Consider the following 23,793-nt stretch of genomic DNA (forward strand, 5'->3'; position numbering starts at 1 on the left):
TATTGGTTATTACTAAATGCTGCATCTGTGTTTATAAATATTGTTTACTGCATCTTTGTTTATAAATATTGTTTGATAGTAAATACTTTAGCCATTGTATGTTTTAAGTTCCATTAACCCTATTAGCTAATCATATGCTGCTCCCCTACCCCTTGTAACTATCCCCAATAAAACTTTTAATTAATTAATTTTAGTTGTGTGCGTGCCTGCAGTTTGCATCGTGACCCATACCCTCCTTGCATCCCTTACCTATACAGTCTATTGCCACGTGCAGTCTGGTAAATAACAGGTCTGCATTTTTCTTTCGCCCCTAAAAGTACGTGGCAATCTACAACATATAGTTACACACACCAGCCATTGCATGTTTTCCCCACACTAAATCATTTGTGTACATACACGCTCACTTACATTGCAGAGCCCCTCTATATAACTGCAGGAACCTGGAGATGGTGACACAGGATTTGTTGGGGTTGTGCCAGTAGAAAACCAAGTCCCCTTATGTTCTTCCCTGGCCCTGTGCTCATATACTGGCAGGGAGCACGATCCAATACAGAAGGGGCTAGGAGTCAGGACTACTGGACAGAGCTGTCAGAAACTCAGCAGGTTTAGGTCACATTTCACCAGCCTCTTTGTTTTTGTTCATATGGATACACACTGCATGGCCAAATTATTCTATTGTGCCAGTGTAAACCTGGGATCAATTCACTGATTTAATTGGATCTTTCAAGATTTACACCAGCATGACTGAAAGCAGAATTTGGCTTTATGACTCCTGCTTTCAGAGGCAAATTACAGTTTGGTGGGGCCCTGGGCCAGAGCAAGTTGGGGCAGGGTGACCAGATGTCCTGATTTTATAGGGACAGCCCTGATTTGTGGGTCTTTTTCTTATACAGGCCCCCACCCTGTCCCAATTTTTCACATTGGCCGGGGCCCCTGGGCATGGGTCCTGTTGGCCCAGTGGTTAATCTGCCACTGCCTGTTTTGAATAAATCCACTGCACACCCAGGCAGTGCAGGGCTGATTGCACACTTGGGCATAAATCCTTGCACACTCAGGATCAGAGGTGATTGCACACTCATCCCTGCATGCTAGGGGGTCACACTTTAGGGGGCAGACCCTCTTGCACAGTAAGGGGGGCAGGACTCGCTGCAGGAGGAAGGCCCCTTGCACACTCAGGGGCAGCAGGGCTGATTGCACACGCAGAGTGATGGCACTGGGGGTCACACCCAGCGGAAGCAGGGCCTCACGCAGAGTCACAGCCACACTCCAGCGAGCGCCCACTGCACAAGAAGCGAGCAGCAGAGCCCCACCTGCACAGCACGAGCCCCTCACCTGGCCAACCCCACAGCCCTAACCCACCCGTGGGTGCCCCAGCCAATCACTAGCCGGGCATGCCGTGGTGGCAGCTGTTTGCACCAATGGCGCGCGGTCTCCTCCAGCCAATCGGTGGCAGCTCCGGGCCTCCCCCTCCCCTCGCCCGGGAGCCGGCTGCGGGGGTGACTTCTCGCGAGGCTTTCGCGGGGCCGAGGTCACATGGGGCTCTCTGGGCCTATCAGCGTGGGCGAAGCGCGGAGCCGCCGAGGCTCCCGCCAAATACGAGCGGGAGAAGCTGGCGCGCCCCGGTCCTTGCGGCCGCCGGGGGAGGAGCCAGGGCCGCGCTTCGCGGCCGGGATATGGCAGGTACGGGCCGGGCCCGGGGCTGTGGCGGGGGAAGGAGCCCGGGGCTGAGGGGACGCGCCCCGCGGGCGGCACCCAGCTCCCCTCACGAGGCCGGGCGGTGGGGTCTGTTCCCGGCTCGGGGGCCTTGGCCCCCCTCCCCCCGCTGTAAATGGGGGGCGGGAGCGCCCGGAGACCCGCGGGGGCAAGGGGCTGATGCGCCCCCCCCCCGGCGCAGCCTAGATGTTGGGGGTCGATACCGCGCGCTGAGAGTCCTGCCTGGAAAAGGGAGGCGGTGGCTCCCCTCTGAGGGGCTGCAGCCCCTGATCCAGGGTGGTCCCCGCACCCCACTTGCCCGAGGCCACCTGGCCCATCTTACTGACCTTTCCACCGTCTGGGGAGAAGGTTGGATTTCCAAGTGTTGATCAGTCAGCAGGGTCTGGCCCTGTAAAGCCTCTGCCCTCCAATATTCCTCCTTTGAGTCTGGCCTGGCTCCCCTTCTCCACAAGGAGATCTTATTCCTCTAGCCAGCAGAAAATGCAGCTGATGATAGAGGACATGGTAACGCTAATACTTCCTGAATCTGTAAGAGACCCGAGCTAAACATAAATGTGTGTTTGTTTTCTGCTTACAGCCATGGAGTGCAGAGACAAACCAGTTATTCCTACAAGGAAGCTAGTACAAGGTAACTTTCTGGAAGAGGGTTGGAGACTTGTTCCTGACCCAACTTGCTTTCTAAAATAGTATACGTTAAATGTTGCATAGACTTGTTAAACCAATCATGTTCAGTATATGTAGTAACTTCACTTATGAGCCAATAAAGGATTTCTTGTACTTCTAAGAATGTTCTTAATTTGTTTAGTTTCTCCCCTGCTGATTTGTATGGTTTTACTAAAGTAATGAAATCTTACTATTTCAGCACGGTTGCCTTTCAAGCGTTTGAATCCTGTACCAAAGGAGAAATATGACACAGGCAACGAAGTCAAGAAAGCAAAGAGCTCACAAGGTGTTGGTCAAAATAAAGATTCCAATCTAAATCTGTCACATGGATCCTTGGACAATATGGAGAATGACTGCCAGTTGGATTCTGAAATGCAGTTCACTCCCAAACTTGTTAACGGAAAGGGTCCGTTAGATAACTTTGTACAGAAAAACATGAAAAATAACGTGAGAGAAACTGTACTCATATTTGACTTGACAGAGGACTCTAACCACACACTAAGTGATGGCCTAGACCACAGTAAATTAAATTCAGAAGCATCTTCATCTGTAGGGACAACTAATGGTATGATAGAAGATACAAACCAGTCAACTCCATTAAAGCATGTTCAGAATGCCCAAGTGGATGTTTCAATGGATACCAATCCAACTTGTGAAGCTACTGCACATAAGGATGAAGACTCAATAGATGTAACCAAATCGTTTTCTGAATTATCAAATACACAGTGTAATAATTTGGAGAATGAGAGTGAACTCAAGGGTGTTATATTTGAGGGGAAGATGCCTGTAGTAGTTCTGGAGGATATTATGACTGTGAGATCTCCCCATGTTATGTCTTTGGAAGGAAGTATGACCTCAGAAAGTGAGACAATGGAATCTTCTCCTGAAGGAGACTCTATACTTACTAATTCCTCATTAAGCTCCCCCTCTTCTACCAGCTCACCTGAGTCACAGCCTATCCCACTGAACAGGAGTGATACTAGTCCTTTAGCTGCTTCAATACCTGTTCGGAAGGTTGGTTTTTTTGTTTTTCAATGTTTCATTTGCATGTAGCTAGTATAGTCTCCCACCACAAAATCTATCCTAGCATTTTTAAATCCCTTTGTTTTTCCATGACTTTTAACAACTTGAAATGGCAGGGGTTCTGAAAAGTATTGTAAGTTGATATACTTTTGCAAAAAGCTCATCACTCTTATAATGAGCAAGATTCTCAAATGTTGAGTCTTCTAATGCAGAGAGCTGGATTCTTAACTACTCCTGAAGTGAGTACTTAACATAATGTGCATAATCAGTGCATCGTAAGCTGTATATTTTAATGTTATCACAGGTATATTTTCATAGCTGAGTCATGAAGCCCTGTGACTTTACACCTGGATATAATATGTGGGTAAACAGCAGAGTTCAAAGATAATTCTTTGTAGGACATTTTAAAACTTTACCTTTTATGAAGCTGTTGGAATTGCAAGTCCTCCTATATATATAAAAAAGATTGAGTTTTAGGTTGTGGAAGAAGCTGATCAAGTGTGCAAAATACTGCTTTTTTTGTTACAAAAAAGTAATATTTATGTAAAATTCCTTGAGGGATAGAAAATGCTCAAACTACAACCCTTATTTCAAAACAATATAACTTCAAATCCATGTGCTGTGTGGGGGTGGGAAGAGGGCAACTCAGACTGCTTTTCTGCATCTCTTAAAACTGGTGTGCAAATCTTGTGCTGTCAGCCATCTTGTTAAAATATACACCATCTGATCATGTACAGTTATCCATTGCTTGACGTTTTTCCCGAAAGCATTAGTATAAAACTATTTGAGGCACATGGTGCTGACTGACCAACAGCATCAAGAATGGAATATAATAGTAAATACACATCTACGTTAATTAAGCTTCATGGTAGCTTTGTGTGTGTTAATTTTATGCACTTATTGAATTAATTTCAACTCAGACTTCTGTTCTAGTGAACCTTTCCAGCACCATGATTTTTGGCAGTGCACTGAGAGGGAAGCTTGGTTTTTGAAACTGCAATCTGTGCGAATAGAACTCAAACAATTAATCAAATGGTTTGAATAAAGTTGAGGTGAATAGATTCCAGAAAAGCCTATCAATTGAGATGTAAAGTGGGAGTTTCTCTTGCATGAAACACAATGACATGATGCTTAATATTGCTGAACCAGAACAGACCTTGTAATTATGCTTTGGGCACTGCCATCTCCTTCAGTGCAAAAGTTTGGTAGTAGACTGTCTGGTCTGTGTATTTGTTTAGTTCTAGCTACCACTTAATTTTGTAATTCTTTTTCTAATAAAGAGGTTCAGGGCTAGGCTGTGGGTACTGCGCTATGAAGAAAGATTGTGAGCAAAATGTGTAGTTTAGCCAACTGACTGAGGGAGTTGGGGGGAGGAGGACACACATGCAACCGAAAGGTGTAAACACTGAGAATGGAGAGGAATTAGGGGGATACTAAGGAGTAATAAGATACAATTAAATAGCTCATAGTCTAATACCAGAAACTTACTGATGAATTAGACTATGGAATAGCTTCCCAAGTGAGGTAGTGGAAGCTCAATTACTGGGGAGATCATAACTGGACTGGAAAAAAAACTTTTTTCCATTTCTAATTTCTGTTACATCAGTGGCTTGTGTTTTTAGCAAGGAAAAAAAACCAGTTAAGTTACGAGTAGATTTGGCAGAATTAAATTTTGATTTTTTTTTTATAATTTTGATATCAGGTTTTTAAAGAACTTGTGTTTTTTATCCATTTACACTTTCACAGTTGTGGGAAATTAGGGGAGGATAACTTTATAACTATTAAAACACAAATCAGGAATGTTATGTAAAAATATAACATGTAAATATCCTTAAATTTCAGAGGTAGTCAGTAGGTGGACTGTGGGCCAAATCTGGACCACCAGATACTTTTTGAATGGATTCTGAAATCTTTTTTTTTTTTTTTAAACTTTCTCTGGAATCTGGACCTTAACTATACATTGACCAAGAAATTTGGACCCTGACAAAAAAAATAGACTATCTCTTAAGTTCTCAAGCAGCATTTCTTTCTTTTCCTAATTGTAAATTTTTATTATAAATGGAAATATTTTGTGTACAGTGAAATTGATGCTTTACAATAAAAATGTAATCCTTCCACGCCTAGTTACACTCATGATCTTGATCCCTGAACTGACAATATGCTCTTATCTAGTACTATAGGCTTGTCTGTTACCTTACTTGTAACAAGCATGAAGTACTGCCAGTATAGCATTATAGGGTAAATGTGCTTGGCTTTTGGCATAATATGGTGATAAACCACTATTTTTAAACTAAAGCTCCACTTGGAAATCTTGCCACAACTGTCAGTGTAATGAAATAAAGGATTTTCGGAGGGGGGTAGCCTGCATTCCACACACTTCAAAATAAGGTAAAATGTCATCTCCTTGGTATTTTAATTTAATGGAGCTTTTGCCAAAAATTGCGAAAAACAGCACATACTACAATGTCTGTTCTGTGTGTCCTGATATTGGCTTCTTTACAAAGTTGCATTAAATTAAAAAGAAAAAATGTCAATATGGCTTTACTGACCCAAAGGACCTTGTGGCAGGGACTGCATCCTTTCTTATACAAGGCTGAGTGCAGGACCATTGCTTGGTTATACTCCTTTTATTTGGGTAATGAGGGTCCAACATGGCACAAATCAGTGGCATGCTAGAGTAAAATATTGGCAGTCAGTAGGATCTAACTTTACTACAGCTTTGGCTCCTCTTGTTATGTTTTAGTGATTTCTAGTGGCTTTGTGATTGACTTCTGCTCTCTATATGTACAAAAAATAAACACACATTTTGGTTTTCTAAATATACCGTGGTGATGGTACATTAGAGAATAATATACTAATGCTAAAGTAGTATAGCGTAAGCTTCAGTTTGCAATAAATTCTTATAAATACATGCTTGGTAAATCAGTCAGATTGGCTAGGAATAAAAAGTTGAAACCTGCTTCCTAATCTGTAGGAATATTTAACCTATCAAACATGCTGTTGGATGTCTAAAATTACAGCAAGTTTTGGTTTTGCTCTTCTGGAGAAAGTGGTCTAGGAATTGAGGTACTGAGAATAATGTAGACAATATGAATCTAAAAACATCTGTGCCTTCTAATTTCAGGTGCATCAGAAATTCCTCAAAAGTTCTGCGGAGAAGGAGAAGCTGAGATTGCAAAGAGTAAGGCATTTTCACTGACATAAAGTTTATCTGCTGTGCTTGTTGCATTGAATAGTAAGCAAAACCTTTTGCATTTCCTTTTGGTCCGCTTGAACACCTTTTCCTGCTTCTCCAGTTCTTCTAATTGAGGAATGTGGAATCTTTATGCATGCAGTTAAAAGTTCTTGGCTTGTCCTGAAATTGCCTAATGCATGAGTAGTAGCTTTGCTTATCTCCTTGTGATATGTACTATGATATGAATTAAAAAAAAAAAGTGGGAAACATACCTGACTTCAGAAATGCCGAGAAGGATTCTTTATTTTCTTCAAACTTTTTAACTGACTATATAGATACACTCTTGTCATGCATTTCTGCCAGGCAGCTTGGAAATCCTGAAGAACCTTTGCTCTAGGGCCGCCTCCTTCAACGTTCTTCCTCTTTTCTTGACAGCTACAAATATGGTGTCCAGTTTCCATAAGAAAAAAAAATAAAATCTGACAGTGTGACTTGCTGGATGAGCTGGCAGATACTGCTCCAGGCAGCATTTGTGAGCTGCATCCTATATCCATTAGAAAGCTGCTGGTCAGCCACTCCCTTGTAGTGTTATGGTGCTATCATGTAATATCACTTCTATACCACTCTTTCCTGTAATGAAGTGCTAATATAAAACCTCTGATTAAATAGACTTTTATGCATAATCTGCACCAAAGATTTACTTTGTTGCATGATGGAACTAGACTGGCATTTTGCCAGAAGCTACTAAAACAAGCATCACTTATAAGCCCCTACCATATTCTCTCATAACTTGGTTACAGGATCTAATTGTTGCCTGTCCATGTTTCATATAAGCTACATTAACATTGTAGTTTAGATACAGTTTGGGATAGACTTAAAAATCTTGGCTTTTTGTATGCAACATACTTTGTGCCAACAATCTGTTGTATATTTGAAATGTGAGAGTACATACTCCTACTTTCAAACATTTGATTAGGCTGAGTGAAAGCCTCTCTAGTGCACTGCTCCTGCTATTTATTTATATGTAAAGGTTTGTTGTTATCTAGACAACTTACAAAGCCACGTCTGCCGATAAATCTCCAGAGGATTGAGTCTTTCTAGGAGTCAACTAAGTTCTTACAAACACATCCTTTATAGGATTGCTGCCATAGACATAATTTTGTATCAGCTTGTCAGACTTCTGTTGCAGATACTTGTGCAGCGCAAGCTTTGCTTGGTAAATACAGGCATCTGCTGGAGGCCTGAAATGTGAACTCAGTCGACAGAAGCTAGAAACTGACAGTATGGGGCATTTGGATGTCTGAGTACAGATTTCCTTAGCTCCCAGATATAGCATGTGCATGTAGTGCCATCAAAATGGGGGCTATCTTGGGATCTATTGCTGTACTAAACATAACACAACCTCAGAATATTTCAGTAGATGCTGCAATGAGAAAAATAGCTCAGGCTTGCCTCAGGATATTATAATGTAAGTTCTAACATCACTTATCTTTGCCTTCCCTACTCGTTCCATAAATACTACTTAAATTATCATAGCAACCCAAGGTGTCAAATTAGCTTAAATGAACTGATGCACCAGTAAAAATGTCTCCTTGCTTTTAGAGTTATAGAGGAAATAAAATATCTGCATAATGCAAATGGTGGTGGTCATCATGTTTTTAGGGTTTCCTTCAGAAACTCCATCTGGATATGAAAGTGATTTCTAATTGGGTTTTCACATTAGGAATCTCTAACGGTAGGCAGCCATAAATGAAAATAAGAACATTAAAATGCAGTACGTAATAGTGTATGTATTTCCCCAAATATCTTTAAAAACTACCATAATCAAATCTAGAAAAGTCTTTCTCCTGTGTGCTTAAATTTCCATAAACAAATATGTACTCTCAGACTTAATAATTAAAACATACAACAAAATATAACACAAACTTCCTTCAGTATGCAGAACATGATTAAAACACTGTACAACTGACAGGTCCATTGAGGAGGAGAGAGGGAGCCAAACCCATTCATCAACAGGTGTTTGAGGACCAGTTTCACAGAATGGCTTAGCTTGCCCAGGCAACTAATGACAGTTCGTAAATCCTCTGTCTCTTCCTCCTCGCTGGTAACCTGAAACAAAACCAGGCCACAGGCTAAACACTCAGTGCAAGAACTTACACCAGTAACCCAACAGCGCAAACAGTTGTGCTTATCTATTCTTTTGATACATAGCTGCATAACATGCATGACAGGGACATTTATTGAACTGTTTGGCAACTAGGATCAAGAACGTGCTGATAAGCTGCAGAAGTTGCAAGCAGAAAAGGAGGAAAAAGGGAGGCTGAAAGAAGAGGCAAAAGCTGCAAAAGAGCGGGCCAAGGAAGAGGCGAAGAAGAAGAAGGAGGAAGAGAAAGAACTGAAAGAGAAGGAAAGGAGAGAGAAGAAGGAAAAAGATGAAAAGGAAAAGGCTGAGAAGTTACGAGTGAAGGAGGAAAAACGCAAGGAGAGACAGGAAGCTTTAGAGTAAGTGATTTGTGTCTGTAACTTATATTGGCATAGCTTATTTCTATAAGCACCTTTAAAGCAGTATAACAATCAGCATTAAGGGGTTGCGCTGATTTAACTATCTGTGTCTAAATATTTTTAGTACCAATTTTAACTGTGTGGACCTGCCCTTAGTCTTAAGAATTTTCTTCTTGAATGCAGATGATAAACTGAGCTCCTACTTTGAAATGGCTGAAAAGAGGTTTCGTGCTTCACCTGAGGTTTTTCCTCTTCATGTCATGGCTGGGAAACTTCTCCTTTTAAAAAAAGTGTTTTTATGTTACAACCACAAATCCCTCTTTTGGGTGTTTGGAGGGAGTTGAAAATGGATAACTAGTAGTGTAGACGTGGTTGAACATATAAACTTCCAGCGCAGAAGACACGAATAGTCTTTTTTTGTTCCACATTCTTGCTGGTTTTGATCAAATGAATGGACTGCCCTTTTGTTCCATTTGTATAATGGGTCTTGGTCCATGACTGGAGCTCCTAGGCTCTACAAATAAGTCATTAAGGTGACAGTATTTATTGTGTGGTAACTCCTTAAATTAACTTTATATTTTAAAGGGCAAAACTTGAAGAGAAAAGGAAGAAAGAAGAGGAGAAACGGTTAAAAGAGGAGGAAAAGGTAAAAATTTCTTCCTTTATTTTGGAGTCTTGCTGTCCCTCTGATGCTTTCTATCTAGGTTCTTGTATTGGAATTGGAGACTGCTAGCGTCCTTGATCACCCTGACACCCACATTGCCCTTGCTAGATCATCCAGAACATGGCTTCTAATATCCCTTCTATTCCCCTCTCTGAATCTCTCCATTTGCTCTCCTCTGTTGCATCAAATTTAAACTTCTTGTGTTCTTATTCAAAGTGCTACTTATTCAATCTAGCCTTATTGCTCTGCTCCACCAGTGCTGCCTTGGTACACCTCTGTCCATTGCTCTCATGAGTACTGTTGCCTTTGTTCATACTTGTCCATCTCCACCTTCCTCTCCCCAAAAAATGTAAAAGCTTTCTCTGTTCTGGTCTGTCAAGCTGCTGCCCTGTCCATAAATCCTTGTGGAACGTGCCTCTTTCGACAGTGCTCACAAATCATGCTGCAGCATGGAGGAGTTGGTCTTATCGTTCTTCTTTGTGAAGGAGTATCTGGGCCAGTATGGAAATTCTGACCTTTCAGGACTCTAGGCTAGAAATGGGGAACAGTGGCAATATGGAAATCCTTCCAAAAGTCATTGGGGAGCAACTCATGTACTTGCTCAGAGGATATTGTGATGGGCTGTTGACAGATCTTCCATCCAAAGCTCTCATAACCCATCCTCTGAGCAGGATAACAGTACAAGCACTCCACCAAAGTACCGTTCTTCCCACTCAGATTCCGACACCGGCACTCAAGTGATGAATTTAAAGCAAGAGAAAAGAGAACTTGAGCAACCCCTTATTCGAACACCTAGCCTCCTTAGCCTGCCCACTTGTTTTGTTGTGTTCAGTTACAGGATTCCAACACAGGACAAGGCAATAGTAGTACATTCATTTGTTATTGATCACTATTGGTGTCCAAATTTATACTAGGTGTTTCACAGAAAGCAACAACCTTTTTGTTAATGTTTCATTGTATTACAGGAGCTGAGCAAAAAGACCAAACCCCTCACTCCGTACCTCATCTTGGACTTTAGTGAGCTAAAGAGTGTAACCCCTGTTAAAGACTGGGCCATATTAATGTTTATTTAACAAGTTGGTAACATGTATTTCAACCTTCTAATTCCAGCGCGTTAATGCACAGAAGGCAGAAATCACTAGGTTCTTTCAGAAACCAAAGACTCCACAAGCCCCCAAGGTTGGTTATTGCTAATCATTTTCTTTACTTCTCTGCCTCATTTACTATCTTCTGAACCAACACACTAGTTCTGTTAACGACATGCATCCTAATTTATTTTTAAAAGTGACGGCTGTGTATCTGTGGTTAGACAATTGAAAACTTTGTGGCTGATGCTGTGAGGGACAAAATTGTAATATCTTACGGTAGAGATCATACTTCTTGCCAGTTATACTAAAAATCCATGATGCCATTAATAGCTGTTCCAGGAATGATTGCAAGACTTTAATTCTCCTCAAGGGGTTCTGCTGAACTCACAAATAGGAAGTATGTAATCCAGGGGTAGTCAATAGGCAGACCACAGGCTAAATACTGACCACCAGACACTTTTGAACAGACCCAAAAATGTTTTTAATTATTATCATTATTATTATTTTTTATTTTTCTTTCGAGTCTGGATCTTGACTATGCCTTGGCCAAAAAATAATTGACTACCCCTGATCCTAGCATCTCTTGAAGTATCAAGATTTTAGATTTAACTCAAATAGGCTAGTGCTGCTGTTTTTCAGATGCTGATGGATTCAGACTTTAACATTTCTAAACATACTTTTAATTTCAGACCCTTGCTGGCTCCTGTGGGAAATTTGCTCCCTTTGAAATTAAAGAGAACATGGTCCTGGCTCCACTCTGTCGTGTTGCCTTTGATCAGGACCTCTCAGATCAGTTAGATCAGCTCCTACAAGCACAGAATAATGACATTTCTTTCTTGGAAGAACTAAAGTGCCGCAGGCCACATAAAACTGGACCTACCATTGTCTGTTACCGCAGTGCTGACATAGTCAACAGGTTAGTCTGGGGCTTGGGGTTGCTGTTCACTTACATACCAACTGTGAAACCAGTGTTGGAAAATGGTTTGCACCAACAACAGTGATCACAAAAAAGGGAGGGTTTTCTTTTAAAATTTAGTCCTGTATGAGCTTCATCACCACAGGAAGCAATGTATTGTGATGCAGATTTCCTTGATTCCATGCACAAGCTCACAAATCCTTCTCCGCAGGGAGTCTTGCACTTTAATAGTGTCCAATGCAGAAAGGGAGCTCTCTGTTTGCTTCATCTAGGGTTTTGTGTACACTGGCACTTGCATCAAAACTTTTGTCGCTCAGGGGTATGAAAAAACACCCCCTGGAACAACAAAAATTAATGATAAAAAGCACCAGTGTGGAGAGCGAAGCTACCACCCCTTATTGGAAGTGGTTTTGTTTTGTCACCGGAAAGGTCTCTCCTGGTGATAAAGAATGGCTACACTGCAAACCTTACAACGGCGCAGCTGCAGTGGCACAGCCACCCTGTTGTAAGGTTTGCAGTGTAGACATAGCCTAAATAACATGGCTTTTAAAAAAAAAAAAAAGATAGATAAAACAGAGCTGCTATCACACACAGATTGGTGTCATTTATTTAGGGAGGGACCCTGGCCAGGATAGAAGCTTTGTCCTTGCAAGCGGATGGTGATGTGTAGTTAATTCAAACACTCTAGCATTGTTTGAGATTGCTGAACTGAAGAGGGTCTCTCAGGCCTTTAAGTGATGTCTGTAGGTTCTATCTGAGCAGCGGTGGAGTATGAAACCACTGAGGGCTGTTTGTTTCAACAGTGATGTGGTGATAGTGGATAGCTGCAAAATGGACAATGTTCCTGAAAGGAAGAAATTTGGCAGGATGAAACTCCTACAGTTTTCTGAGAATCATCGACCTGCATACTGGGGCACATGGAATAAGAAAACTGCTGTCGTTCATCCCAGGAATCCCTGGTCAAAGGATAATGTAAGCATTTCACAATCAGCGTGGTATTACCCATGCCTTAGTGATTGCTTTCTTTCAATTCTGAAGCAGACCTTGTGTCCAAATACCCATGCGTTCTTCTCTTGCATTTCACAGACCAGTTGTCATTTATTTCCTCTTGCTGCTGTTTGAATTGTTGCATGAACTCTTGCATTGCTCTCTGAGTTCGTTGACTGACTGGTGATGTGGACATTTCTCATTACAGAAACTGCTCGACTATGAGATAGATAGTGATGAAGAGTGGGAAGAGGAAGAACCAGGAGAATCTCTCTCTCACAGTGAAGGGGTGAGGATTTCCTGTACTAGCCAGCCTTAAAGTTATGGAGATGATTCAAAAGAAACATAGCTGTCATACTGGACTGAAGCTTTGTTGTTGTTAGTCTCAAACCAGACAGATGACACTCTTTTCTGAGACTGTTCACGTCTGGATTCTTGCTGCTTTTTGAAACTCTTGCTAGGTGACTTATAAAGTGCAATTTCTAGTAAAGTTAACTTATATCTTCAGGATGATGATGATGAGGGAGGAGAAGATGAAGATGATGATGATGGCTTTTTTGTACCCCATGGGTACCTATCTGAGGATGAAGGAGTGACAGAAGTAAGTGAATTGAGTGACTGTGGGCCTCAATTTCCTTTTTTCCCAAATGTACAGTGTAATAAGTTGCATACCTTTCAGGAGGGCGCTGCTGTGTTGGCTCAAACTTCTAAAGACTTGGGCACTGTTCTCATTGGTGCAAACTGCATGCTTTGCTAGTTAGTAAAGAAGAGGCAGCCTGCTTGGAATAGGACGGGTCTGCTTATCTGTTTAACACATGCATGAAGTGTATCCTTCAGCCTTTAATACTAGCACACTCTGTAGTCAGTTAGCATATTGGTGTCTTTGCACTTCCAGATAGGTGTATACTGCAGCATTTTGATCCAAGCAGGGGAGAACAACATTGGACAGAGGCAGTTTTATTCACTTACAACATGTTACAAAGAGGGATGTATCAGTTAATATGTTATATGGCCATATGAAAATCCAAGAAAGCTCTTCTATGGTGAGTAGAGTAGAGGAAGGTTGAGCTAGGAGAAGGAGTTACCAATAGCATATAATGATTTCTCCCACTCTATAATAGCACATTTGTATAGTGAGTGGTAATTAGAGGAGCATTTGAAATACATGTAACACTTTAGTGAAAGACAATGCTGATAGTAAGCTTATGCCCAGGATCAAGAGGGTGAGTTAGAAATTCCATCAAACCCAAAGGATGACAAACTTTGCTGTATGGGCAACTTAAAACGGAATGTCAGGATGTTATCTCCTCTGAGTGAAAACCCCACATCTAGGAATATTCCAGCCAAAAGAGAGGAAATAAGCAGCTGATAATGGCCACTTTAGTGCTTTAGCCTGCTGGTCTCAGGGAAAATGTGTAACATCCTGGGAAAGCTTCTACAACAGGGCGACTCTACACTTGGAAGCTTCACTTCTAAATAGCTTATAAAGAGGCATTCATCAGGAATGGGCTGAAATCCCATTCTTGAGAGAGGATGACAGGGCTTCCCATATAGCATTTGATTTTGATATATATACACACACGCATATACTTCTAGAAGTTGCCATTTTGAAAACTTTGTTGAGGCAGTGTTTCTCAATGGATATGAGACTCAAGGAAACCAGTGTTCTAGGTTCAGCTCTGCCACTGTCCTACTGTGTAACTTTGATTTACATCCCCTCCCTGTGCCTCAGTTCTCCATCTGTAAATGGGGATATTTCCTGCCTGTGTGATTCATGGATGACAAGCTCTGTGACAGCTAGATATTTAGTGAATCACCAGCTGGCCATGAGAGATTGATAATAGGAGGTTTTCTGGCACTTTTACTGTAAAGCTGTGACAATACTATTTCTCAGCACTATATGGGTCCATTAATTTGATAGCTTTCTTCCCAAAGTATTTCCTTCAAACATTGTACCTCATACTTCTGATTTCTCATAGCTCTGAACACATTATGAAGAAGTAGTGACGGAATTTCAGTTTTTCTGGAATTAGTCAGACTTTTCTTGACTTTCAGGAGCATGATCCAGAGAATCAAAAAGTTCGTCAGAAGCTGAAAGCAAAGGAGTGGGATGAACTGATAGCCAAGGGGAAAAGGTTCCATGTTCTGCAGGCTGTGAAGATTGGCTGTATCTGGGAAACAGAAGAAAGCAAAAGCAGTGCAGATGCAGACCTAAAGGTGCTTCAGCAGTTTGCAGTTTGTATTCTGGATTCATCTCTTGCTGAGGAAGAGCAGATGCAGAAGACTAGCAAAAAAAGGACAAAAGACCAGCAAAGTAAGACTGGGAAGGGCCAAACCTTTGTGATTTCTCCTGTGTAGCAGTAAATCAGATGTCGCCTGTGAGGAAACCCCTCCCATATCCAATCTAAGTTTGTTTAAAATAATGAATAGTGTTAAATGACTAGTGTGAAGTCAGAAATATTTGCACGTGAACTTGGTGGAAACTTTTACATGCTGGGTAGTTCTAACTATGTTCCATCTGAAATCTGAGTTCAGTTATATCCCTGTATACTATTCATTGACTCTCTATTGATGATTAATGCTATAGAGGCAGAACTAGTTAACAGAAAGGATGCTAAATACCATGAAAACGGAGGGTGGGCTAGAGCAGGAGATGGAGTTGGACTCCTGGGTTCTATTCCCAATTGATACTGATTTATTTGAGTTTAACAATACTTTTCCTCTCTGTAAAATGGTGGGTATAATACCATACTGGGCTGTTGCACTGCTTGCATTCCAAAATTCCTGTAAGCAAAGTGCTTTCCCCAGGTACTTTGAGTCACCACAACCTTGTTTGTGGGTTTTTTGGTAACAACTGCTTAGTTTATATCAGCGAGTCAATGACTTATCCTGGTATACCATATACCAGCTTGCCTTCAAAAATATACATGCAATCGTCTTTCTCTCTCTAGTCCTGGGACAACTGCTTCCGCTGCTCCATGGGAATGTCAATGGAAGTAAAGTGATCATCCAGGAATTCCAGGAGTGTTGCCGCCAAGGACTGTTCAGTGAAGCGGCCCTTGCTCCAGATATTAGTGATGCTAGTCCTACAAGTCCCAACACTTCCCGCCCGCAGACTCCAGTCAACGAGGACTCTGCTATCCCTTCCAAAGCCAGACTAAAGCGAATTATTTCAGAGAACTCTGTGTATGAGAAGAGACCTGAATATAGGATGTGTTGGTATGTCAACTCAGAGGTGCTGAAAAGCTTTGACCAAGAGCACCTTCCTGTTCCTTGTCAGTGGAACTACATCACGCCAGTCTTTTCTGCAGCCAAGGAGGACAATAGCAGTGTACCAGGAGTGACAGTGATACAAACCACTCCAGTTTCAGTAAAGAGGAAGGCAACAGGAAGCATGTCTATCACCATGTTCATGAAAAAACCTAGAGATGCAGAACAGGTGAGTTCCTTTAAGAACATTATAACTTTATGTAACTCAGGAGATGAGAACCATTAATATAAAATAGTGCTGATCTAACTAGGCAAGCATGGATCTCCCTATGGACGGCAAAACGCTGGTTTTGCAGAGGGGAATAGTGTCATGAATTTCATTGCAATGAATCCCTTGTGGTATGGGGTGGCGAGAGAGCGGAAGCTGATACATTAATTTGAATAGGTAAGATGCCGCTTTGGAGTTCTAATTTTCAAGTTGAATAGGAAGTCTGTTTAAAATATTGGCAACTCTTCTTTCTGTCCCTCCACTTTCCCCTATGTGGGTAATGATCACCTCCAAACCACACATGCTTTCTGAACACCTAGCTAGCCTTGCTTATACTGCAGTTCTCATCCTATATGCATGCGAAACGGTGCATTCTATCACTGTCAGGTATCTTCCTTGCTGCCTAGCCTTGACTCGCTCCTCTCACCTCTTGCTCTCTGTTGCTTGTATGTATTGATCATAAGCTGTAAGTACCTGTGGACTAAATTCTTAACTGTTGCTTGTAAGGCCTCATAGCACTGTAGATCAGCAAAATATACACACCAAGGTAACTGTCAAGACGACTTAGTAAGCTTAGAAAGTCCTAGAGTACAACATGAAACATGAGGCAAAACTGAGTGCTTATAATGTGCTCTAGTTTTAGGCTACATGTTTCCTTCTGCTCTCTTCCCTGTTTCTCAGTGTAATTGCAGCTTTAATCAGAATTTCAGCTGTTACATTGCTCTTAAATTTCACTTTCAAGATACATGGGTCCTAAACATGCATCTCATAACACGTGGCGTACCTCATCTCATGTAGTAAATGCTGCAGTAACAACTATGTGGGTGAAACCAGACAATCACTATGCTCTTGAATGAACTCTTATAGGAAAATGATAAAAGACAAATACCATATCACCTGTAAGCGATCACTGTATCTGACCTCTCAGTCCTCAGAGGAAACCTGCACAACACTTTCAACAGACAAGCCTCGAAGCTTAAATTAATAAATGTACTAGATACTAAAAATCATGGACTGAAAAGACACTGGATGTATGGCTGCTTATAATAATCTATAACCCACTAAGAACCCCCTTTCCTTTCATCCCTATGACTGAAGGGGTATTAATGGACCACTTCACTCTGAATGGTCCCTTGAAATGTGTTAACTACTTAGGCTAAACAATCTATTCCATCTTGTATTTAGCTGTGACACTTTGAGTAAGTTTCCCAGACCTGAAGAAGAGCTCTGTGTAAGCTTGAAAGCTTGTCTCCAATAAAAGATATTACCCACATTTGTCCCTCTCATATCCTGGGACCAACAGGACTACACCAACACTGCACACTCTAGTAATGTCTATTTGTAAGTCCAGTTAAAAGCTAGAAAAGATTGTGTTCATTAAAGCCACAACCAGGGCTTTAACTTCTTTGTATCTTAATTATCTTCCCAGCTGCCAGAGTTTCTGCTCTGAGTCTGGGGCAATAAAGAGGGAGTTAAAGGTTGTTAAGGGCTTGCCTAAGCACAGAATGGAACAGAGGTAGAACTTTGCTCAGCAGATCGCATGCATTTCTTGTCCCTGTACCCGCAAGCTTGAGGAGAGAAGCTGTGACTGAAGCTCCTTACTCTTAGCATGGTGGGCCTTTTCCTCTTCCTCCTGCATGCAAAACTGTTGAGTAACACCATTTTGGAGGCTTGCACTGAAGCTGTTCCTGCCCCTAGAGTTCCATCTGGCTATTGATTGGCCTACACACTGAGTAAGGCAGAACTTAAAACCTCTGCTTGGTATTCACTCAAGCAGTTAACTATGGGCCATGAGCCTCCTGCAAGAGGAAGGGAAGGAGGAAGAGACTGAGGGTACTGGCAACAGCATTATTCTACAGACCTTCTAAAGCTCTGGATGCTGCTAAAGGCAACTTCTTAAAGTAGAACTCAATACTAGGGACACGGTGCAGTTTGGAACAAGGTGCAGAAAGCTTTCAGAAAGAACATTTACATTAGTGCCTTCAAGTCAACTGCCACCCTCTGTCTTATTGTTCCTCCCCTCAAATAGGGAGGGTGCTTGTGAGAGAAATCAAAATTAGATTGTTTGGCTCCATGCAGCCATCTCTCAGTGAAAATACCCTTTCAATAAGCTGTTTTCTTTCCCTCTTCTTACCTAGTCATCCTTCTGCTATCATGATATTCCATCATGCTTTCTGGATCCGGCTTCCAAATTCTGGTGCTCTTAAGTTGCAGAGCAAAAGAAAGTCACTATTATAACTGAGAACAAGTGCACATGTGAACAAACAGTCTTGATTAATGCATAGCTTTAAATTAAAACATGAAGGATATTATCAAACATCTTAAAACTTAACAGTTTTAAGGTAAGGCATACTTTAATCTGAGTGGTGGGGGGAAACCTGGCTGGGAATCTAGGTTTTTCTCGCTAAATCCAGGAAAAATAATAGATGCAATTCACTGTGGAGTAAACACAACATCCCTCAATTCCTTTAATGCCACTCTTGTGCTCCCTTGGGCTCGAAAGCAGCAGTCACCACTGTTCCCATTACTGTTCCATAAAAAAGGGGAAATTAGTTCCTTTTAAACACTGAAAAACAAATCCTGAAGGGGAAATTTTGGTAGGAAAATAATTTGCCAAGTGTGGTTCCCTATTGAAGGCAAGAAGACACTTTTACAATGTTTTAATTTAAAAATAAAAGTGAAACTTCCCTTTCAGAACAAAGTTTTGAGAGCTTGTTTCAGTTCAGCGTAAACAGTTTGTACCGTACACAAAAGGCAATGAAGAATAACCCCTATGTTTTAGCAAGCAGTGTTTTGATACAGCAACTTGTGTAGCAGGAAATCTGACATAGTAATATAGATGTTGACTTTTGACAAGGGGGCCAGGCTGTGTGAAGTCAGATTAGTTCATCCCTGGGGAACGCAAGACCAACTTTGTTCAGGATATCCTGAAAGCACTATAAGAAATGCTCACTATAGAAAGGCTTGAATTCCTTTCTGTTCTGCCTAATCCACTGGAGAACTTGTTCTGATCATTTTGCATATTTAACAGTCACTGGCAGACTTAGTTGCTACTACCTGTGGTGCAGCTTTTTTGATTTATTTAAAGGCTGAAGCTGTGGAAATGGATGGGTTCCAGGCTGACACTGAAGAAGAGGAGGAAGATGACTGTATGATTGTGGACGTACGCCCAGGGAAAGGTGAGAAATGATCTCTGACAAATGGCCCTTGACAGATCTGCTCCCTGGAGCCACGCAGTGAAACACTGCTTAAATGGCTAGTAAAGTCAGCAGAATGTGAACAGGACATACCACTAACACCATTGCAGTTCTTCCCACCATGATTTCCACCTGCCCTAGTTCATTTTGCATAACACCTACTATTGACACCTCATCTGTTAGTGCTGCTGTCACCCTCCCCAGTCCACATTTGCTCTTTGCTCCCAGATGCCAAGTTGGCCTAACCTTGGCTGAGGGTTTTGCTGCCTGCTCTTCAATGACACTTCCCCCCACACGCTGAATAGGTCCTGGACCAGCAGACCTTACCAGTGCTCCATCCGTCTCCCTCCTCTAACCACTCCTGCTATTTCAGAGACAAGGTGCGTGAGGTAATATCTCATATTGGACCAACTTCTGTTGATGAAAGAGAAGCTTTTGAGCTACCCAGAGCTGTTGTCTGAAGAAGAGTTCTGTGTAGCTCGGAAGTTTCTTTTTCCTCAACAGAAGTTGGTCCAATAAAAGATATTTCCTCACCCACCTTGTGTCTCTTAAGAGCCTGCGATCAACATTGCTACAATACTACTGCAGATCTCCCATTCCAGTAAGTACTAAAATGGGCCTCTTCTTTCCTACCCTGCTCAGCGCTTTGGTCAGTCATCTGGATTATAATCATTCCTTGTGCCAGGAGGAAAAAGTGACCTCTGCACACCAGGAAAAAGGAAAAAAAGGTCAGGGTTGGGTGAGGATATGACAAGAACAGTCTGGAAATACTTTGCACTTACGCAAATTGCTTGAGTTGTTGTTTTTGGCTGCCAAACTAATTATCACTGATTTATGCTGGTAGATAAAACACACTGTTCTCCCCTCCAGAACAAATGAAACTCTGACAATACACCACTTGCAGAAGGTGCTCTGCTTGCTGAGAACTGTGAATGCCTAGCCTCCTGCATGTTCAGAAGTGCAGACTGTTCACACAAGAATCTCTCTAAGGTTGTGTATGCTTCTGCTGCAGGACCCTTACCTCCCTGGTTCTGTAAAGCATTCCACATACACACATGCACCCTCTGTGGTGGTTCTCCCAATGGAAACGGGGCTAGGTAGTAAGCAGGGCTGCTGTTTGGCAGATGAGGAATCCAATCCTTGCTGCAGAATTCTGCTCCAGAATCTAAGTAATCATTTACAAGCTTCTTTTTTTAGATCTTGTTGTGAAAAGGACATTAAGAGTATGAGTCAATGCAATATTTGCAGCCTGCAATAGTAGCTGAGGGAATGGAACTGCTTCTTTCCTCTTGCTGGGGTTTTATCTGAACCCTGAAGTTAATTGCATTAAGTATTTCTCTGCTGGTCACTTTAGTACAAAACAATACTACAGCTGTGCCTTACACAGTTGTCAGAGCCTTCAGTTCCCCTCATGACTTCTGCAATGGAACTCATCTTTGTAAGACAGTTCACCCCACATCTGTGCCAGGTAACTTCTACAGTGGGGCTCTGCAGAGACAATGTTCCTTTATCCTACATTCCATAGACAGAGAGGGTATTAATGTCCCACCCCTTTGAAAAAACAAGGAGTCCTTGTGGCATCTTAGAGACTAACAAATGTATTTGGACATAAGTTTTCGAGGGCTAGAACCCACTTCATCAGATGCATGGAGTGAAAAATAGAGTAGCAGGTATATATACATAGTATATGAAAAGATGGGAGTTACCTTACCAAGTGGGAGGTCAGTCTAGTGAGACAATTCCATTAGCAGTAGAATACCAAGGGAGGAAAAAATCACTTTTTTGTAGTGGCAATGAGGATGGCCCATTTCAAACAGGTGACAAGGTATGAGTAACAGTAGGAGGACATTAATATGGTAACATTAGGTATTGTAATGACCCATCCACACTGTCTTTATTCAGGCCTAATTTGCTGGTGTCCAGTTTGCAGATTAATTCCAGTTCTGCAGTTTCACACTGGAGTCTTTCTGAAGTGTTTTTGTTGAAGAATTGCCACTTTTAAGTCTGTTACTGAGTGACCAGTGAGGTTGAAGTGTTCTCCTACTGGTTGTTGAATCTTGTAATGTCTGATGTCAGATTTGTGTCCATTTATTCTTTTGCGTAGACACTGTTCGTTTTGGCCAATGTACATGGCAGAGGGGCATTGCTGGCACATGATGGCATATATCACATGGGTAGATGTGCAGGTGAACGAGCCCCTGATGGTGTGGCTGATGTGGTTAGGTCCTATGATGGTGTCCCTTTGATGATGTCCCTTTTATTTTCCACTCCATGCCTCTGATGAAGTGGGTTTTAGCCCACGAAAGCTTATACCCAAATATATTTTGGTCTCTAAAGTGCCACAAGGATTCCTCGTTTTTGCTGATACAGACTAACACAGCTAGCACTCTGAAACCTGCCACCCCTTTGAGTCATCTCTGTTCTCTGTACCAGCTGGAACTGTCATGGTAGCATCCTCCCCTTTTTTCTGTCGCTTAGACAATATTTTTAAACATTAGATCTCTCAAGATAAAATTGTGTGCATTATTTGAAATGCACAGCAAGATTCTTTGCAGTCCCCAAAACACAGAGCAACTTAGACTCTACCGTCTTGTGCTGAGAAATAGGGCTCTTTCTGTTCAGGTTTTCCTCTAAGGACTTATCTAAATATAATCTTGAACTGGTTTGACAGTGATTTTTTTAAAAAGTAAATCAGTGCAAAAGACTGTGGATGACCATTTTAGGTATAAACAGAATTTATTTTGGCGAAGTTTGTCTTTTACAGTTAAATCAATCTCAAATCAACCACTGAAAAGTGTCTACATGGGCTTGTACCAGTAATGCATACTTTGAGTAGACAACCCCAAGTCTTCGGTGTTATGTCTACACTAGCCACTGGATTGGCGGGCAGTGATTGATTGGGGGGGGTCGATTGATCGCTTCTAGTCTAGACATAATTCAACCCCCGAGTGCTCTCCCGTCAGCTCCTGTATTCCACCTCCGTGAGGCGTGGACAGAGTCGACAGGAGAGCAGCAGCAGTTGACTCACCATGGTAAGTCGATCTAAGTATGTCGACTTCGGCTAAAGTTGCAGAGATCAATTTCCCTCCCTCAAGTGTAGACAGGCATCAACCAGAGTCTCTAACACAAACTACATTTTTTAATGAGAATATATTGCAGGTGCTGAGTTGCACTGTATTAGTCATGAAAATGTAAAACATTTTTCTACTTCACAGATTCTACATCTGCAATTACTGAAACTACTTCAGAATCGGATGGTGCAATGGAGATTGTTCCCATGCAGGCAGCTATTGCAGTTGGCCCATCGAACACAGTTTGATACTTAATACCTACTAACTCCTCTGTATGTATGTAGAATTTTTAGGATTTTTTAAAACTTGTGTATCTTTGTACAAGATACTTGAAAGTATTCCATATTTCTTGTAAAGAGAAGACAGCACTTTGGGCTAAAGCAGAACAGATGAAAGCTTGAAAATTTGTTTTAATATTTTTAGCTAAAAATATTGCATATTAATCTGTCTTTAATAAAGCATTATTGAAACTGATATTTTGTATGGAAGTATCTAACTTGTGCTCGCTAAGCAAAATTAGCTGTGTGATTTTGCAAATGTCAGCTTAAGACTTGCCCATGGGCATTGCCGTCTGTTCATAATTCTGTGTGGCATGGCTTTTGGGGCATACATGGTGATATGTAAAATTTTATATTTGAATTTATGCTACCACTATTTTGTCCTGTTTTTGTGGTCTGCCTTCCTCTAGGGATACTCCCAGCGATGACTCTTCTGTGCGGGGAGGGAGAGAATGTATGTGAAGTGATATAGGCCAGTGTTTCTCAATGACTGGTCCATGGGCTGGCACTGGTCCCTGACACTAGGAAGGCAGCAGGTTGGCCCCTGGCATCAAAAAGGTTGAGACACACTGGTGTAGGTTGAAACCAACTGAATCCGGGTGAAGAGGCTGAAGTGTCTGACATACAGATTTTGTTTTAAACCCCTGATTAGCTATATAATTAGGCTTGGCAGAATTTGATTTTATCCTTTTGATTATTTAAGCATTATTAGTTTAAATCTTCAGTTGTGCAAAATTGTGGGTTTTAAGCATTTTTTCAATATTTTTGATTATCGATTTAAGTGCTCACAATTGTGGGAAATTATGGGGGAACAATTATTTAATGAGACAGATTCAAAATGTTAAAGCTTTAATGGTGAAAACACTGTCAACATGTCAAAATATACAAAGTAAATGTCCTTAAACTCTAAAAGTTCTCAAGCAGCATTTTTCTTCAGTTATCAGTAGAAATATTTCCTTTGGTTTGTGTATAGTGACATTGCTCACTGATTGAATCCTTCCAAGCCTATACATAGTCAGTGATGTGTGCATTTTTTTG

General features: G+C 41.6%; 1 protein-coding gene across 2 annotated transcripts; it reads left to right on the forward strand.

Annotated features, from left to right (window-relative positions):
* The first annotated feature begins 1,592 nt into the window (after positions 1-1,592).
* Positions 1,593-22,951, forward strand: CHAF1A (chromatin assembly factor 1 subunit A). 2 transcript variants are annotated; one of them, XM_050934178.1, is made up of 15 exons: positions 1,593-1,680; positions 2,291-2,341; positions 2,576-3,390; positions 6,524-6,580; positions 8,835-9,076; positions 9,662-9,722; positions 10,851-10,919; positions 11,518-11,744; positions 12,548-12,716; positions 12,940-13,020; positions 13,240-13,332; positions 14,787-15,045; positions 15,683-16,170; positions 19,298-19,388; positions 22,622-22,951. In XM_050934178.1, the coding sequence occupies exons 1-15, from the start codon at positions 1,674-1,676 to the stop codon at positions 22,723-22,725; spliced, it is 2,814 nt and encodes a 937-aa protein (XP_050790135.1). In that variant the 5' UTR covers positions 1,593-1,673; the 3' UTR covers positions 22,726-22,951. The 2 variants fall into 2 exon arrangements, with proteins under 2 accessions (XP_050790135.1, XP_050790136.1); XM_050934179.1 differs by lacking the exon at positions 22,622-22,951 and adding an exon at positions 22,370-22,615.
* The last annotated feature ends 842 nt before the right edge of the window (positions 22,952-23,793 follow it).

Source organism: Gopherus flavomarginatus, chromosome 24 (genome assembly GCF_025201925.1).
Source record: "Gopherus flavomarginatus isolate rGopFla2 chromosome 24, rGopFla2.mat.asm, whole genome shotgun sequence".
NCBI lineage: Eukaryota > Metazoa > Chordata > Testudines > Testudinidae > Gopherus > Gopherus flavomarginatus.

Coding starts and splice junctions, on each gene's coding strand:
- CHAF1A (XM_050934178.1), top strand. Junction 9,077..9,661: donor GAGAGACAGGAAGCTTTAGA/GTAAGTGATTTG, acceptor TATATTTTAAAG/GGCAAAACTTGAAGAGAAAA. Junction 13,333..14,786: donor AGGATGAAGGAGTGACAGAA/GTAAGTGAATTG, acceptor CTTGACTTTCAG/GAGCATGATCCAGAGAATCA.